We start from the raw sequence: 14,977 nt of genomic DNA, 5'->3' as shown, positions 1-14,977 counted from the left end.
CGCAGCCCCACCTCCTCCACACCCGGTGAGCTTCGGCCGTTGCTCCTCCGAGGCCCCGCCCCCCGCGTCTGCGCTCTGGCGGAGGGGCGGGGCAGCGGCGCGCTGACACCTGGCGGCCGCGGGGGGCGGGCCGAAGGCAAGCGTGGGCTGGGATTGGCTGGGATAGAGAGGGGTGGGGAGGGGGGAAAGGAGGGGAGACGGTTGTAGGGCTCTTGCTAGTGCCCGAGCCTGTGCGGCCTGAGGGGCGCGGAGACTCAGGGGGAGGGAGACGGCAGCAGCATGGCGGCGGGGTATGAGCCGCCCAACCCTCCTCTTCCCCGCTGTCGCCGCCGTCGCCGCCGGAGTCGCTGGGACCCTTTAGTCTGCGTGTGTTAGTTGTAAGCCCGCTGCCCGCCCGTCAGTCCTCTGGCCCACCCGCCCTCCTCCCTATCTCTGTCACTGGCAGCCCGAGGGTCGGGCGGGCCGGATAAAACTCCCTCTCCCACCCCGCCCACAAGCCTCGGGGCCCGGACCATGGAGGACGTGAAGCTGGAGTTCCCCTCGCTCCCGCAGTGCAAAGAAGACGCCGAGGTGAGTTTGTCCAGTGACTGCCACGCACAGGCCTTCCCGTGCGGCTCTTCGGCCGCGGGGCGACCCCAGGCCCCAACCGTCGAAGTCCCCAAGCTCCACCGGAGCCCTGTTGCCTCCTGAGAACGTCCTGGGACCTTGGGGAGAAGCGTCACTCACCGAATTCCTTTGACCCTCCTGAGACCCCGGCGGAGGGGCTGCTGGGTCTATTCTGCTTAATTAAATGGGAAGGGCAAAATTAGTCCTTTCTCCCCCAGGCTCGGCGTTGAGGACTGACTTTGAGTAAGGTTCCCCTTTTTATTGGCAAGGCAGTACGAGGGTAATGTTTTAAATTTCAATTTGAGGGATATATTTGGTGTCATTCGCATGGGGGGACACATGGTCCCACATGTGAGATAGATCTGGGGCCTGAGCTTTCGGAGTGCGCCTTCAAAAAGTTTTCCAAAGTAGTTGTTTTGTTTTGTTTTTTGGTATTTTTGAGGGAAAGCCGTGACCCGCAGAATAAAATGTCACAAAGCTAGCTCATTTCAATCTAAAAACTTCAATCATGAAACTTGCCCTTTGGAGGGCAGTTGTTACTGAGAATGAAATTGGTTTTAAACTGTCCTCCTGATTTCTGATTTGGGCTTCTTTTTACTCCACCTTATATCTTCTTTGACCAACGTTTGTATTGAGTTTTTTCCCCATCTATTGCTAGTTTAAAATACTTTGTGATGTTGCAGACTACTAAATTAGAATTTTCTGAAGACTAAATTAGTAAAAAAGACAAGGATACTCAGTTATGCCCTAGTAGGATCAAGATAGAAATTAAAATTTCTAGGTCTAAATATCTTAAAAATAATTGGAAAGTAAAACTTTTTAAGAAACCATTCAGTTTATACCAAATACTCATTTTTTTGAGTATCTTCATTTGGGGTTCACATGTGGAGGGATCCTTTGCTTGTGGTAGTAGTCTTTCAGAAATTCATATTTTAAGAGTAGACTCTTAAATAGGAAAAAAAAAGTTGAGTTTAGGTTAGTCAAAAATGAATTTACACTTTCTTATTTGTTTAATATGGAATAATGTGAATGAGGAATATGCTTTTTGTCCTTAAAAATGATTCAGTGATTTCATCGTGAAAGCAACCTTAGAAATAATGTAGAACATTCTCTCTTTTCAGGTGAAGAGAGTGTAGTTTACTGAGAATAAGTGATATGCCAAGTTAACAGTAGCATAAGACACAGTTGAGAACCTTGGTCTCTTGGTTCCTAATTCGTTGTTTTTAATACACCTCAATTTTTCCCTGCTCTAATCTGAAAAATTCTAATTTAAAATGTTTGCAGACTTGAATTTAATCTTTTATTGTGTATATAATATGCCTTATCCCTGTAAAAATGATAGTCTTACTGGGAATATAGCTCTCTTTTCTGTGTAAGGACAGAAGTAATGCTTAAAGCCCAGTAGATAATGATGCAAATGTTACTTACTGAAAGCCAGTTCATTCCTTTTTACATAGCATTGGATGTTTGTTTTCTTTTGGTTGCAAGTGACAAAAACCAGCTCAGACTAGCTGAAGCGAAAAGAAACGTAGTTAAATCCAGAAAGGTGGGGATGCAGCTGGTCTCAGGGACTTCCTAGACAGTATTATGATGCATCAGAACTGCCTCGGCCCCTTATCAGTGCTTGTCTCTACTTTCGGCATTTCTGCCTTTACTCTGGCTTCTCTGCAGATACGGACTTTGACTGTCAGCTGTTCAAGGTCATACCCTTACAAAGCTTACACATTGAAGAACAACAATATGTGTAAGCTTCAGTATTTGAAGTCTAGAGGATTGGCCTAACCTAGGTCATGTGCCCATCCGTTGGATTAGTCCCTATAGCCAGAATGGAGAAAATACAATGAAGAGCCCAGTATATGACCTAGAATATACCCACTTGTGGCCAGAGGAGTGAAGTTTGTCATTGGTAGCCCTCCCACCAAAATCATAGGGGCATTTCCACAGGAGATGGAAGGTGCTTTCTGGGCAGACAGAACTAGAAATAACCATTAAATAGGGCATATAGTTACTCATGATAAACTAATAAAGCAGTGTTAATTTTCTAATTTGCCATGAAATATGTAAAGTATCAAATGGTCTTATGTAGTTATGATGACCAGCCAATAAGAGTGTTCTTCGACCTAGGAAGCATTTCATTGAAACCTAAATTACAGACCAAATGTTGCTTTAGTAAACATGGAATTCAAGTAGAGAGATTTTTATGCATGCACTTAATGATTGATGTGATCAAGCCATGACAGCTTGATGATCCTATCATCTCTGTAAGAATATTACTTCCTTGTTTCTTGAAACACTGGTCAGGGCATTCTTTTAGGACAATTCTAGCAAAAATTTAGCTGTGTTCAGATTGGTTTGGAAACAGATCGTCACTCCTTTGTTTACAACTTGGCTGTGATTTCCCATTGTTTTGAGGATGAAGTTCAAACCCTTAACTTTAAAAAAAAATTTTTTTTAATGTTTATTTATTTTAGAAAGAGCACCAGAAGGGAAGGGGCAGAGAAAGAGTGGGGGGGGCAGAAGATCCAAAGTGGGCTCCACGCTGACAGTAGAGAGCCCAATTTGGGGCTTGAACTCAGGAGCTGTGAGATCATTACCTGAGCTGAAGTCGGAGGCTTAACTGACTGAGCCACCCAGGTGCCCAACCCTTAATTAACATCTGCAATGTTGTGTGTGATCTGGCATCTGCCCTTTTTTTTTTTTTTTTTTTTTTGAGTTTGTTTATTTATTTTGGAGAGAGCACCAGTGAGGGAAGGGCAGAGAGCAGCGAGGGAGAGAGAAAGAATCCCAAGCAGGCTCCAGAGAGCGAGGGAGAAAAAGAATTCAAGCAGGCTCTGTGCTGTCAGTGCAGAGCCCTATGTGGGGCTCAATCTCAAGAACTGTGAGAACACAACCTGAGCTGGGAGCTTAACCTGCTGAGCCATCCAAGTGCCCCCTGCCTACCTTTCTAACCTTATAATGAGCTACTCTTCCTCTTGTTCCCTTCTCTGTTTGCCCTAGCCATGTTCATCTTCTCTCAGTTCTTGGGATGTTTTAGGCCCCACCCCCACCCCAGGACCTTTACATTTGCTATTACCCCTGCTCTGGCTGCCAACACTACACTTGCCCTCACCTAATTAACTATTTGCTTTTCGATTAGATCTCAATTTAGGTAACATTTTTTCAGAAAGACGTTCCCTGATTTTGCCAACTCCTTCTGTTCACAGCCCCCCCCCCCCCAATAGTTTAATCCTGCAGGTACACAATTCTCTGTAGCACTTGGTATTTTTATACCTTCCTTGTAACAGATATCATACTGATGGTTTTCCTTAATGTCTATTCTCCATATAGACTGAAAGTTTCCTAAGGGAGTTTATTCACCAAAATGTTCTTGCCTTATTCCCCACTGTTTCTTGCACTTACCACAGTGTCTGGTATATAACATAAGCTTAACAAGTGTTGAATTAATATAAGAATCTTGGTTGGTTTTGATAGTAGAGTCTTGTGACAAGATTACAGTAGGTTTTTTTTTTTTTTTTTTAGATGTGAAGAAGAGAGCAGCTTACACGACCAATTTTTAAATTAAAAAAAATTTTTTTTTACATTTATTTATTTTTGAGAGACAGAGCACAAGTGGAGGAGGGGCAGAGAGAGAAGGAGACACAGAATTGGAAGCAGGCTCCAGGCTCTGAGTTGTCAGCACAGAGCCCGACGTGGGGCTCGAACCCACAAACCGTGAGATCATGACCTGAGCTGAAGTCGGACGCTCAACCGACTGAGCCACCCAGGCACCCCACACTACCAATTTTTAAATAAATTAGTTGCATAGTTAGGGCTGTTGGTTTTATAATTCAATAATTGTTTTCTTTTCAGATAGAAAGTGTTATTTATTTCAGTTGCAATTTGGCAACTTAAATGTTACTCTTTCTGTTTTCTCTTTTGACTCCCATAGTACAGAATAAAAAATAGGAATTGCTTAATATTTCTGACTGAAGATCCTTTAAATTTAGAATGTTGCTGTTTAAACCTGACTATAGAGTAGAATTACTCAAGGGGCTTTTAAAAAATAACCATTCCTGAGCCCTATCATCACCTTCTCTGATTTAACTGATCTGAGATGGAACCAGATAATTCTAATGGCAGCTAGGTTTATGAGTAACTGACTTAAAATCATCTTACTTGAATGCCCTTCTGCCTCTCTATATCCCTTCAATATTTATTTATTTATTTGTTTGTTTATTTATGAGTGCACCTGCATTTATAATCTATTTTGGTATTTTTTTTAATGTTTTTATTTATTTTTGAGACAGAGAGAGACAGAGCATGAGCAGGGGAGGGGCAGAGAGAGAAGGAGACACAGAATCTGAAGCAGGCTCCAGGCTCTGAGCTGTCAGCACAGAGCCTGACGTGGGGCTCAAACTCACAGACTGTGAGATCATGACCTGAGCTGAAGTTGGACGCTTAACCGACTGAGCCACCCAGGTGCCCCAATCTATTTTGGTATTTTTAAAGATTTTTTTAAATGTTTATTTTAGAGAGAAAGACAGAGGGTGAGTGGGGGAGGGGCAGAGAGAGAGGGAGACACAGAATCCAAAGCAGATTCCAGGCTCTGAGTTGTTAGTACAGAGCCCCACGCAGGGCTCGAACCCACAAACCGTGAGATCGTGGCCTGAGCCAAAGTTGGACGCTTAACTGACTGAGCCACCCAGGTGCCCTTATTTGGTATTTCTAAATGTTCTAGGTTTTAGCCAGCCTGATACATGTGCTGATAAGAATTAAGTTTTTATTTTATCTAATGGTTACAGCCTGTATCCTTTGCTGAGTTTATTTACTTACTTATTGATCTTTGAACATTTTTATAACATTTCCTATTCCCAACGTTCAATTTCTATCCCATCAATGCAATTGTATAGCTCATGTAACTGCATTTGTATGAGAAGGAAGGAGAGAACCTGAAAGAAGTTTTAATATGCCGTACCTTCTAGGTCATATTGATGATTGAAGGATTTTCACTTGTGAATTAATTTTCACCAGAAGCATGATATATATCACAATTAGGGGTATTTTGGTTTAGCTGGGTTGCTTTGGTTTGAAAAATGTAGTTGGACTGCTTAACTAATCATCTGTGTTTGGGAAACCAATTCTACTAATTAACTATAGTAGTAATTCATAATAGATCATTGGGAATTTGCCCTATTACTACTGCCATATCTAAAAGATGGATTTTAGCAGCAGTGTGGGCAGGCTGAGATTAAGATTGAGTGTAATATAGGTTTGGTTGTAATATAAGATATGGTTAGAAACATGTTCAGACAGATGGATGTCTGGTAGAACAAGACAGTGAGCATGAATGACTTAAAATCTTGGTCTAGTATTCTAGAGGCATAGGCAGAATTGGTAGACAAGGCAGGATTAAGATTTGTTTTGCAGAGTAATAATCAGGACTAGGTAAACAAAGACGATAGGCGCTTGAGATCAAAATCTAATGCTAGCACTAGGAGTAGTTAATGACATTTTCTGTGAGAGAAAGCCTTTTCGATTTCAAAGGATCCATACCTATTACAGCAAGTCTGATGGTCACAAAAGTAGGCTATGTGCTTATTTGTTAGGTGTATAGGAATAATTTTTCATCCTGCTATACAACTTGTTTTTTACTCCTGTAATGTCTTCCTTATATAAATATAGCATATACGTTCCATTGTATACAACCTTTTGGAAGTTCAAAATTTCTTTGAAGCCTCTTGATTCACTTAAAACTTCAGGTAAATTTTGCACTCTGTCCCATATGGTCATGTTTGTTTTAGTATAAAAATATTTTAAAGTATAGTGAAGATACTTTTTCTCCAAAAAGAAAAATTTTCTTGGTAAAATTGATATATTCTAGAAGGAAGCACATTTATCCTGTGTCTTTGAGTGCCTTCTGACATGTTTATTGTGAGATATTCCCTGGAATATGTCCTCCTGTTTTTCTTTTTTCATGCATAATTTTTAGAGATTTCATTTGAGGTAAACTCAAAAGTACACATTTCTTTAATCACTTTTCTTCTTTCTGGCAGCTCTGACAGGTTTCCTCAGGAAGATAAGGCTGTCAGACTAATCAAGAATCTTTTTTCTTTTTTTTAAGAAAGGGGAAAAAAGAAAGATCCATAGAATCTAGTGCCATATATCTCCAAAATGCCTGTCATGTACTTATTCTGTGGCAGGCACTATGCTCAGTGTTAGGGGTACCATGATGAAAATGACAGTCTTTGGCCTAAGTTCTTTAAAAACTTTTCAATATAAAAGGTTATAACATATTGGTAAGTTAAAGAAGCACATGAACATTCATGTGTTCAATGTACAAATTGATTACATTTCCCCCTCTCTTGGCTTGGAAATTATATACTTTATTTCTGTTAATCCCTATTTTAATAATATAATCATTTTATGTAGTCAATATTTGTTTGATTACTGTTTGCTATATAGTTCCTTCTTACATTGAGAGGCTGTTGGGTGTCAGTTTTTCTGGAGTCAGACTGCTTTAACTCAGTTACTTAGGCTCTGTACCTAAAGTAGAAATGAAAGATAGAGAAAACAATACCATTTCAAAAATATGTTTTGGAAGTTCCTTTAATAGGAGTCTACTGGTAGTAAACTCTCTTGTTTTTGTTTGAATGGAATCAATCTTATATCTCACTCTTGTTCTTGAAAGATGATTTTCTGAGCATATATTCTAGGTTCACCATTATTTATTTCACTACTTTGAATGCATTATTCTTCAGTCTTTTATTCTTGCAGTTGAGAAGTGAAGGACAGTCTAATTGTCTTTCTTTTGTATTTAATATCTTGGTTTTGTTGCATGCTCTCTTTTCTTAAGTAGGAGTAAAATTTATACAGAGTGTAATGCACAAATATTAAGTCCACAATTCAGTAATTTTTATTAAATATATACACCAGTATAATCCTACTCTTATCAGAATATATACCAGTTCTATTAGTGTAGAAAGTTATTTCATGTTCATTTCCAGGCAATCCCTACCCTGCTCCACAATAGGCATTGAATAATATGATTTCTGTAACCATAGTTTAGTTTTATCTGTTCTTGAACTTTAAATAGAATCGTGTAAAGTGGACTCTTTTGTTTATGGCTTTTTCAATTTAACATAATATGTGTGAAATTCACCTATGTTGTACTTATGGATAGTAGTAGATTTTTTATTGCTGAATAATATTTCATTGTATGAATATACAGTAGACATTTGGGTTTTTTGGAGTTAATGATGAATAAAGGTGCTTTAAATAGTCTTGTGTAAGTCTTTTTGTGGACATAAGTTTTTATTTCTCTTTGTTAAATCCTAGGAGTGGAATTGCTAGATTATAGGGTAGCTGTATGTTTATCATTTCATTTTACACTCCAGTTAGCAATGTTTGAGACTCCTAGTTGCTCCATGTCATCAGTAACATTTGGTGTTGTGTTTTTAACTTTAGCCATTAGTGGTTATATAGTGGTATCTTGTGCTTTTAATTTGAATTTCCCTAATGACCAGTGATGTTGAGCACCTTTGTGTGCGCTGTTGGCCATTTATATACCTTCCATGGTGGGATGTCTGTTCAGTTCTTTTCCCATTTAAAAAATTGGGTTGTCACTTTATTGTTGATGCAATATTTATGTATTTTGGATATGCGTCTTTTGTTGGGTATATAAATTACAAATATTTTCTTTCAGTTTGTGGCTTGCTTTTTTGTTTTGTTAGCAGTGTATATCATTGAGCAGAAGTTTTTAATTTTCATGAAATCGAATTCATCAAAATTTTTTTCCTTTATGCTTAGTATCTTTTGTGCCCTCTTTAAGACATCGTTGCTTTTCCCAAAGTTGCAAAGATATTCTGTTTTCTTCTAGAAGTTTTATCATTTTTGCATTTATATTTATACACATACACCTTTTTTTCCCCCATTTATTCAACAAATATGTATTGAGTGCATACTGTGTGCCAGGCACTGTCATCAAATGTTGGGAATACATACAACAGTGAAGACAAGATGTTTGTATGTGAGGAGGGTTTAGAGTGGGAGGTGATGAGGGGTCAGGATCAAGATTTATTTTCTAGATATTTGTCTAATTGTTCCAACACCATTTGTTGAAAGATTTTTTTTTTTTTTCCTACATTGAAATGCCTTGTTATCTTTCAGGAAAATTAATTGAGTGCATATATGAAGGTCTTTTGGACTCTGTTCTTTTCCATTTCCCTCTTTGCTTTTAGTGTGGAAAAAGAATTTCTTCTCTTTATGTGTGGTGTGCTCTATTTAACTTTGTATTTCTTTCCTTTATCTTGCTTGGGAATTGTTGAGCTACTTATTTCTGAGGTGTGGTGTCTTTAACCAGTTTTGGACAATTCTTATTAATATCTTGTGTAATTTAAAAAAAAAAATTTTTTTTTAACGTTTTATTTATTTTTGAGACCGAGAGAGACAGAGCATGAACAGGGGAGGGTCAGCGAGAGAGAGACACAGAATCTGAAACAGGCTCCAGGCTCTGAGCTGTCAGCACAGAGCCTGACGCGGGGCTCAAACTCACGGACCGCGAGATCATGACCTGAGCCGAAGTCGGCCGCCCAACCAACTGAGCCACCCAGGCGCCCCAATATCTTGTGTAATATTATCTCTCCTTTATTTTCTCTCCCTTCTGGAACTTAGATTTTATGGAAGTTAGACTTCTTAATTCAATCTTAATAAGTCTATTAACTGATCATATTTTCCAACACTGAATTTAGATCATTTTTTCAATTCTATTTTCCAGTTCACAAGTTCTCTCTTTGTCTGCTGTTTAGTCTATCCACTGATTTTATTTATTTATTTATTTATTTATTTAATGTTTTATTTTTATTTTTGAGGGAGAGAGAGACAGAGCACGAGTGGGGGAGTGTCAGAGAGGAGACAGAATCCAAAGTAGGCTCCAGGCTCTGAGCTGTTAGCACAGAGCCCCACGTGGGGCTCAAACCCATAAGCCCTGAGCTATGAACTGAGCCGAAGTCTGCTGCTTAAACCAGTATTTTCCTCCTCTTAAAATTTGATTCTTAATTGTGAGCTCATTGGAATTCATCTCTGTGAATTATTTCTGATCTAGGTTTAGGGTATGCTTCTCCAGAGAGAAAATGCATTTGTTTTTTCCAAGAACCCATGGACATGATCTACCCAGGACCACTTGACATTCAATTTTCACTTGACCTCACAAAAATAATTGAATTCTAATGCCAAAGTTGAGCAAAGGCCAGGTTGTGGCCACCACTACTACCACATTCTACTCAGAGCCAAAGCTCAGAAAGGCAAAGGTACTCATTTTCTGGGGATGAGGTGAGTCATCCCCCACCCTCCCTGCCAACCTCCCCAGTTTATCATTCACTGAGAGTGTTGCCTTTTGGGTGTTTCTCATTTACTGAGAAACACTCTCATTTACTGAGAGTGTTTATCCACTGAGAGTGTTGCTTTTTGGTGTTGATCTGACTTCCCTCTTGATCAGGTCCTAGGCTCTGTCTTATGTCTCACATATACAGTGTCATTTAAATTAAGGCCATGGTGAGGATGTGGAACAGCTAGAACTCCCATACGTTGCTGGTGAGAGTGTAAATTGGTTTTGGAAAACTTTTGATAGTGTCTAGTAAAGCCAAAAATAGGCCTACTCTGTGACCTAGTAATTCCATTGCTACTTTTTTTTTTTTTTTAAAGATTTTATTTTTTAAAGTAATCTATACACCCAATGTGGAGCTTGAACTGACAACCCCAAGATCAAGAGTCACATGCTCTTCTGACTGAGCCAGCCAGGTGCTCCTCCATTGTTACTTTTATATCCAAGAGAAAGACATGCATGTGTGTATCAAGGGGAACATAAAATAATTTTCATAGCACCTTTATTCTTATTTGCCCAAACCCTGAAGCTACTTAAATCTCCACCAACAGGATAATGAGTAAATTGTGGAATATTCATACAATAGTATACTGCACAGCAATAAAAAGGACCAAACTACTAACATGGATATGCAACATGGATAAATCTCACAGGCATTAGGTTGACTGAAAGAAGCCAGACATAAAATAGTACTGTTGTGATTCCATTTATATTTGGTTCAAGAATAGCTAAAACTAATCTATATTGATAGAAGTCAGTGGTCACCTCTGAAAGAGAGGGTTTTGACTGAGAAGAGAAAGGAGGGAACTTCTGGGATAACAGAAATCTTGACCTGGATGGTGATTACATGGATATATTGCTTGTAAAAATTCATTGAGCTCTACGTTCATATTTGGGCGTTTTAACACTTCATTCTGTGTTCTTTTATACTCCCATTTTAAAAGAACGAAGGTAATAAGGCCATGAAAGATCAGTAGATCCTCTCAGGATATGGCTTCTCAGGTTTATAGTCTATTTCTGCTACATTGCCAAGATCCATTTTCAACATGTAAAACAAAAAATACTTAGTTTCTCTTCTTTATTAAAAAAAAAAAAAAAATTGCTGGCTGTCATTGCAGGAGTACTATTCTGTCTTTTCTGTAGCCAGACTCAAGAAGTTTGCTGCTTGGGGTACATTAAATTGAACACAACCCAAGGAAGCAAAGAGTTTTTATTACTTGTCGCAGGTGAGGAGACAGGGAAATGGCTCTCAAAGCACTGTCTCCCCTTGGGGTTCATGCATGAAGCTTTTGTTCAGTGTGCTAGGAAACAGAGCCAGGACGCTTGATACATTAAGGAACTTACATATATTTTGTTACCTAGGCTCTTGGGTTCAACTTTGCCTGCTTAAGTATGTCAACATACTAGTGCATACATTGTATGTTCAAAAAATGGTTGGGAGAACCTTGCCCATAGGAGATCTTAGTCTTATAATGAGCTAAAGGTAACTTTAAGGGCAACTCAGGGCACTTCTACATAGGTCAAAAGCTCCAAACTGGGTCAAACTGGCTCATGCAAGGAGGTAACTCTGGTGGAACACCTAGCCATAGCTGCTTGTTCTGCAAAACACCACATTCTTTCCTGCTTTCCTTGCTTTTTCCTCTTCTCCCTCCTCCCATCTGCTGATAGCTTGCCAGCCCTCTGATAGGGGTAATTCCCCATTGCATCCTAGCTAAGATGGAATTCCATTACAGGTATATAATATTTCTACCTTATGTGTTAAAAATACTTTTCTAATTTAGAAGATCTAGGTGAAGGGTAAGGGGAATTCCTTGCACTATTTTTAACTTTTCTGTAGTCCTAAAATTATTTAAAAATGAAAAAGGTTTTTTATCTGTTTAAATGAATGTTTAAATGAAGTGTATTTGACATAGCATTATATTAGTTTCAGGTGTATTACATTGTGATTGGACATTTCTGTATTTTTAAGTAATCTCTACACTCAGTGTGGGGCTTAAATTTACAGCCCCTTGATCAAGAGTCTCATACGCTACCAACTGAGCCAGCAAGGGACCCCTGGACAGTTCTGTACATTACGCAGTGCTCACATTGATAAATGTAGTTAACTTCTGTCACCATACAAAGTTATTCCAAATTATTGACTATCTTCCCTATGCTGTACTTTTCAACTCCATAACTTATTTTATAACTGGAAGCTTATACCCTTTGATCCCTTTCATCTGAAAATAAAAGTTGTGTTTTTTTTTTTTTTTAAAGCTTTTCCAGTTTTAACTTTAGGAAGCTCATTTCTATTTATAATTTTGAGTTTTAAGCAGTCAGGTTAGAAACTTGGAATGCAGTCCATTTACAAATGAGGATTTGATTCTTTATCATATCAGTTCACTGGAATTGCTTTTTTCTTGTCCCAAATTTTAAAATGTTTTCTGTCTTTTGCCATTGGCATTTTGCATTATTTTCCAACTTGTTTATATTGATCTGCATTCCAAAAAACAGGATGAATTCTTTACTTCCATGAAATGTATATTTAAAAGGAATTGAACTGAAAGAATCTTAAGATGAAGTAAGGTATGCGAAAGCCTGTTTGATAAGCATCTAGAGGTTTAGATCAGGGATGGCAAATACCTATTACTTAACACTCTTTGAGTCCATTGCAGATACTGCTCATTGATCAGAGTACTCATCTTCCAGAGTCTTTGCTCACAGTGTTTTAGCTATCTACTGTCAGTTGATTACAGTTAACTGAATGACAAAAAGCTATTTGACATTTCTGACTCGGTGGATCAGTTTTTGGGAGAAATTTCTGGAATATCCGTTCTTTTAGTTAATGAGCTATTCTATCCGTTGTATGAAGTAACATAATCATAATTTTGGAAGCCCAGTTACCTAAAGAATACCTTAATCGTTGTTTCTTGCACTTAAATTTTTAGGTGTTTTGAAGCCAATTGAATCTATTCATAGAATATTAAGTATAATGTATTTTTTTTTTTTAATCCATACACTTGTATGTCACATCTTAAACTTTTAATTGGGTAACATTTTTCATAATGTTATTTATTTTTATTCTTGGGTTTTCTTTCTATTTTAAGGAATGGACCTACCCTATGAGACGAGAGATGCAGGTAAGATAACCTTTTTGTTTATTCAGGCCAGTCCATATTATTATTATCATCAAATAACTGATTTCACAAAGGATTTAAGACCTGTTGGCTCATGATCTGTAGGTTCCTCATTGAGTATTTAAAAAATCAACATATTTAAAGGTTAACATTAAAAAATGGGAAATGAATTGTTGCCTTTCTTCCTTATAGTAGAATCATGGTTATATATATATATATATATACACACACGTATACATACATATATGTATGTATATACATATAAATGTAAATATACATATATATATTACCATGATTCTACTATATACATACATACATGTATGTATATATATGTGCTGAGTCACTGTTTTTCCTTATCTGAAAAATTGGATACAATATTTATATTTCTGTTGAAAACAGTTTGCTTTCTGTGTTTGGCTAGTTTAGACAAGTCTATAAGATTTGACTATAAAGCAAATCACTCTTGAGTAATTGTTCCTCTTTGTGTCTGATTTCCAGACACAACTTCCATAATGAAGTCCTCCAGAAGACTGATTTGAATACTCCAAATGTGGAATAATAAAGTGATAGCTAACCTTCATAGCAGTTTGTTTTTCTTTTGCATTTCTTACTTACAGTTACTCTGCTAGCCCTAGAATCAAGCAGTGTCTCCTGTTCCTAGAAATACCTTGACTTTTAAAAATCTGTTTCCTTTCTCTATTGGTGAAAATTCTCTTTTAAAAAATATCTTAGTACCTGTGAAGCATTTACTTGGTGCTATGGGAAATGCAAAGGTGAGTAAAATGTAATTTGTGCCCACAAGAAGCTGATAGGAGAAATCAGACCTTTACGAAAATAATTATGATGTTTCATAGAACAGAACTACAGAATTATACTGTATTATTATCTAGGCTATGGTATAGGTCAACTAAAATCTTTCTATATTGAATTCACATAGAAAAATTTTAATCTAGTATTTGGAAAGTATTTAAATTGCTGAAACTGTCAATAGGCAAGCAGTTGATATTGGTCTTTTTTAAACTTCGCAAGAATACTTTTATTAACTGAAGGAAACAGTTCTAATCTTCTTGTATCTTGTGCTACTTTTGATTTGGCTGAATAAGGTTTTGTGTAATTCCAAAGGGGTAATTTTTCTTTATGTCTACTTTATTTCTAGACTAGAGAATATAAGTAAAATAAGAGATGTGTTATTAATCTAAAAGCCAGTCATACAATATGCTAATTTTATCCAAACTGCTTATAAAAAGCACTGTGGAAGTTCAAATATCTGACTTTTCAGAACTGTATTTAAACTTTAAATGTTTCGTTTGATATATAAAGCAAATCTGCATTTCTCTTCCCGGTCTTCGCTCAGTGTGGCTAGGGAATATTCCCTAGATAGCAAGCTTTTTAATAAATTATTATAACAACTATGAAAACTCCACAAGTCCACTTATGTGGTACATAGTTTGTGTATATTTAAATTGTTGATGGTAAATATCTCAATTTTTTTTTTCTAGGAAATTTTACCTGGATTGTTTTTAGGCCCATATTCTTCTGCCATGAAAAGCAAGGTATGAATTTTAGATTAAGTTCATCAAGAGACTTTATTAACCAGCTTTTTTGGAATAAATTTTTTTAGTTGTAAGAGAGAAGGTCCACAAATATTGCATGTCACTCTGGAGTACCTGCCTCTTTCCAAATTTTACTGTACCAGTGATTCTCAAATATTTCATCATAAATCACAAATGAGCTTTTCTGTATTAGTTTTTTTATGAATCCATGTGTTTGAAAGATTTACGAATTGATAATTGACCTTTATTTACCCTCTAAAAGATTAGGTATCTGTCATTGCTAATCATATCTCTGAACAGTGAGATAGAATTAAAGCCCAAAATAAGTGTATTTAACATTTTAG

The 14,977-nt window shown here is 37.5% G+C and overlaps 1 protein-coding gene across 2 annotated transcripts in view; it reads left to right on the top strand.

Moving 5' to 3' along the window:
- The first annotated feature begins 51 nt into the window (after positions 1-51).
- The window catches only part of STYX (serine/threonine/tyrosine interacting protein), a 37,390-nt gene continuing 22,464 nt past the window's right edge, over positions 52-14,977 (top strand). The window contains exons 1-4 of one of the 2 annotated variants that reach the window (XM_049611565.1): positions 54-377; positions 498-570; positions 13,051-13,083; positions 14,580-14,633. In XM_049611565.1, coding sequence (XP_049467522.1) covers positions 514-570; positions 13,051-13,083; positions 14,580-14,633 — 144 coding nt within the window. In that variant the 5' untranslated portion in view covers positions 54-377; positions 498-513. Of the gene's footprint in view, positions 571-13,050; positions 13,084-14,579; positions 14,634-14,977 lie in introns of both variants that reach the window. The other variant, XM_049611566.1, reaches the window with a different exon arrangement.

This window comes from Panthera uncia, assembly GCF_023721935.1.
Source record: "Panthera uncia isolate 11264 chromosome B3 unlocalized genomic scaffold, Puncia_PCG_1.0 HiC_scaffold_1, whole genome shotgun sequence".
NCBI classification, from domain to species: domain Eukaryota; kingdom Metazoa; phylum Chordata; class Mammalia; order Carnivora; family Felidae; genus Panthera; species Panthera uncia.
Note: the sequence above shows the minus strand (reverse complement) of the source record. Positions and strands in the feature narration are given on the sequence as shown.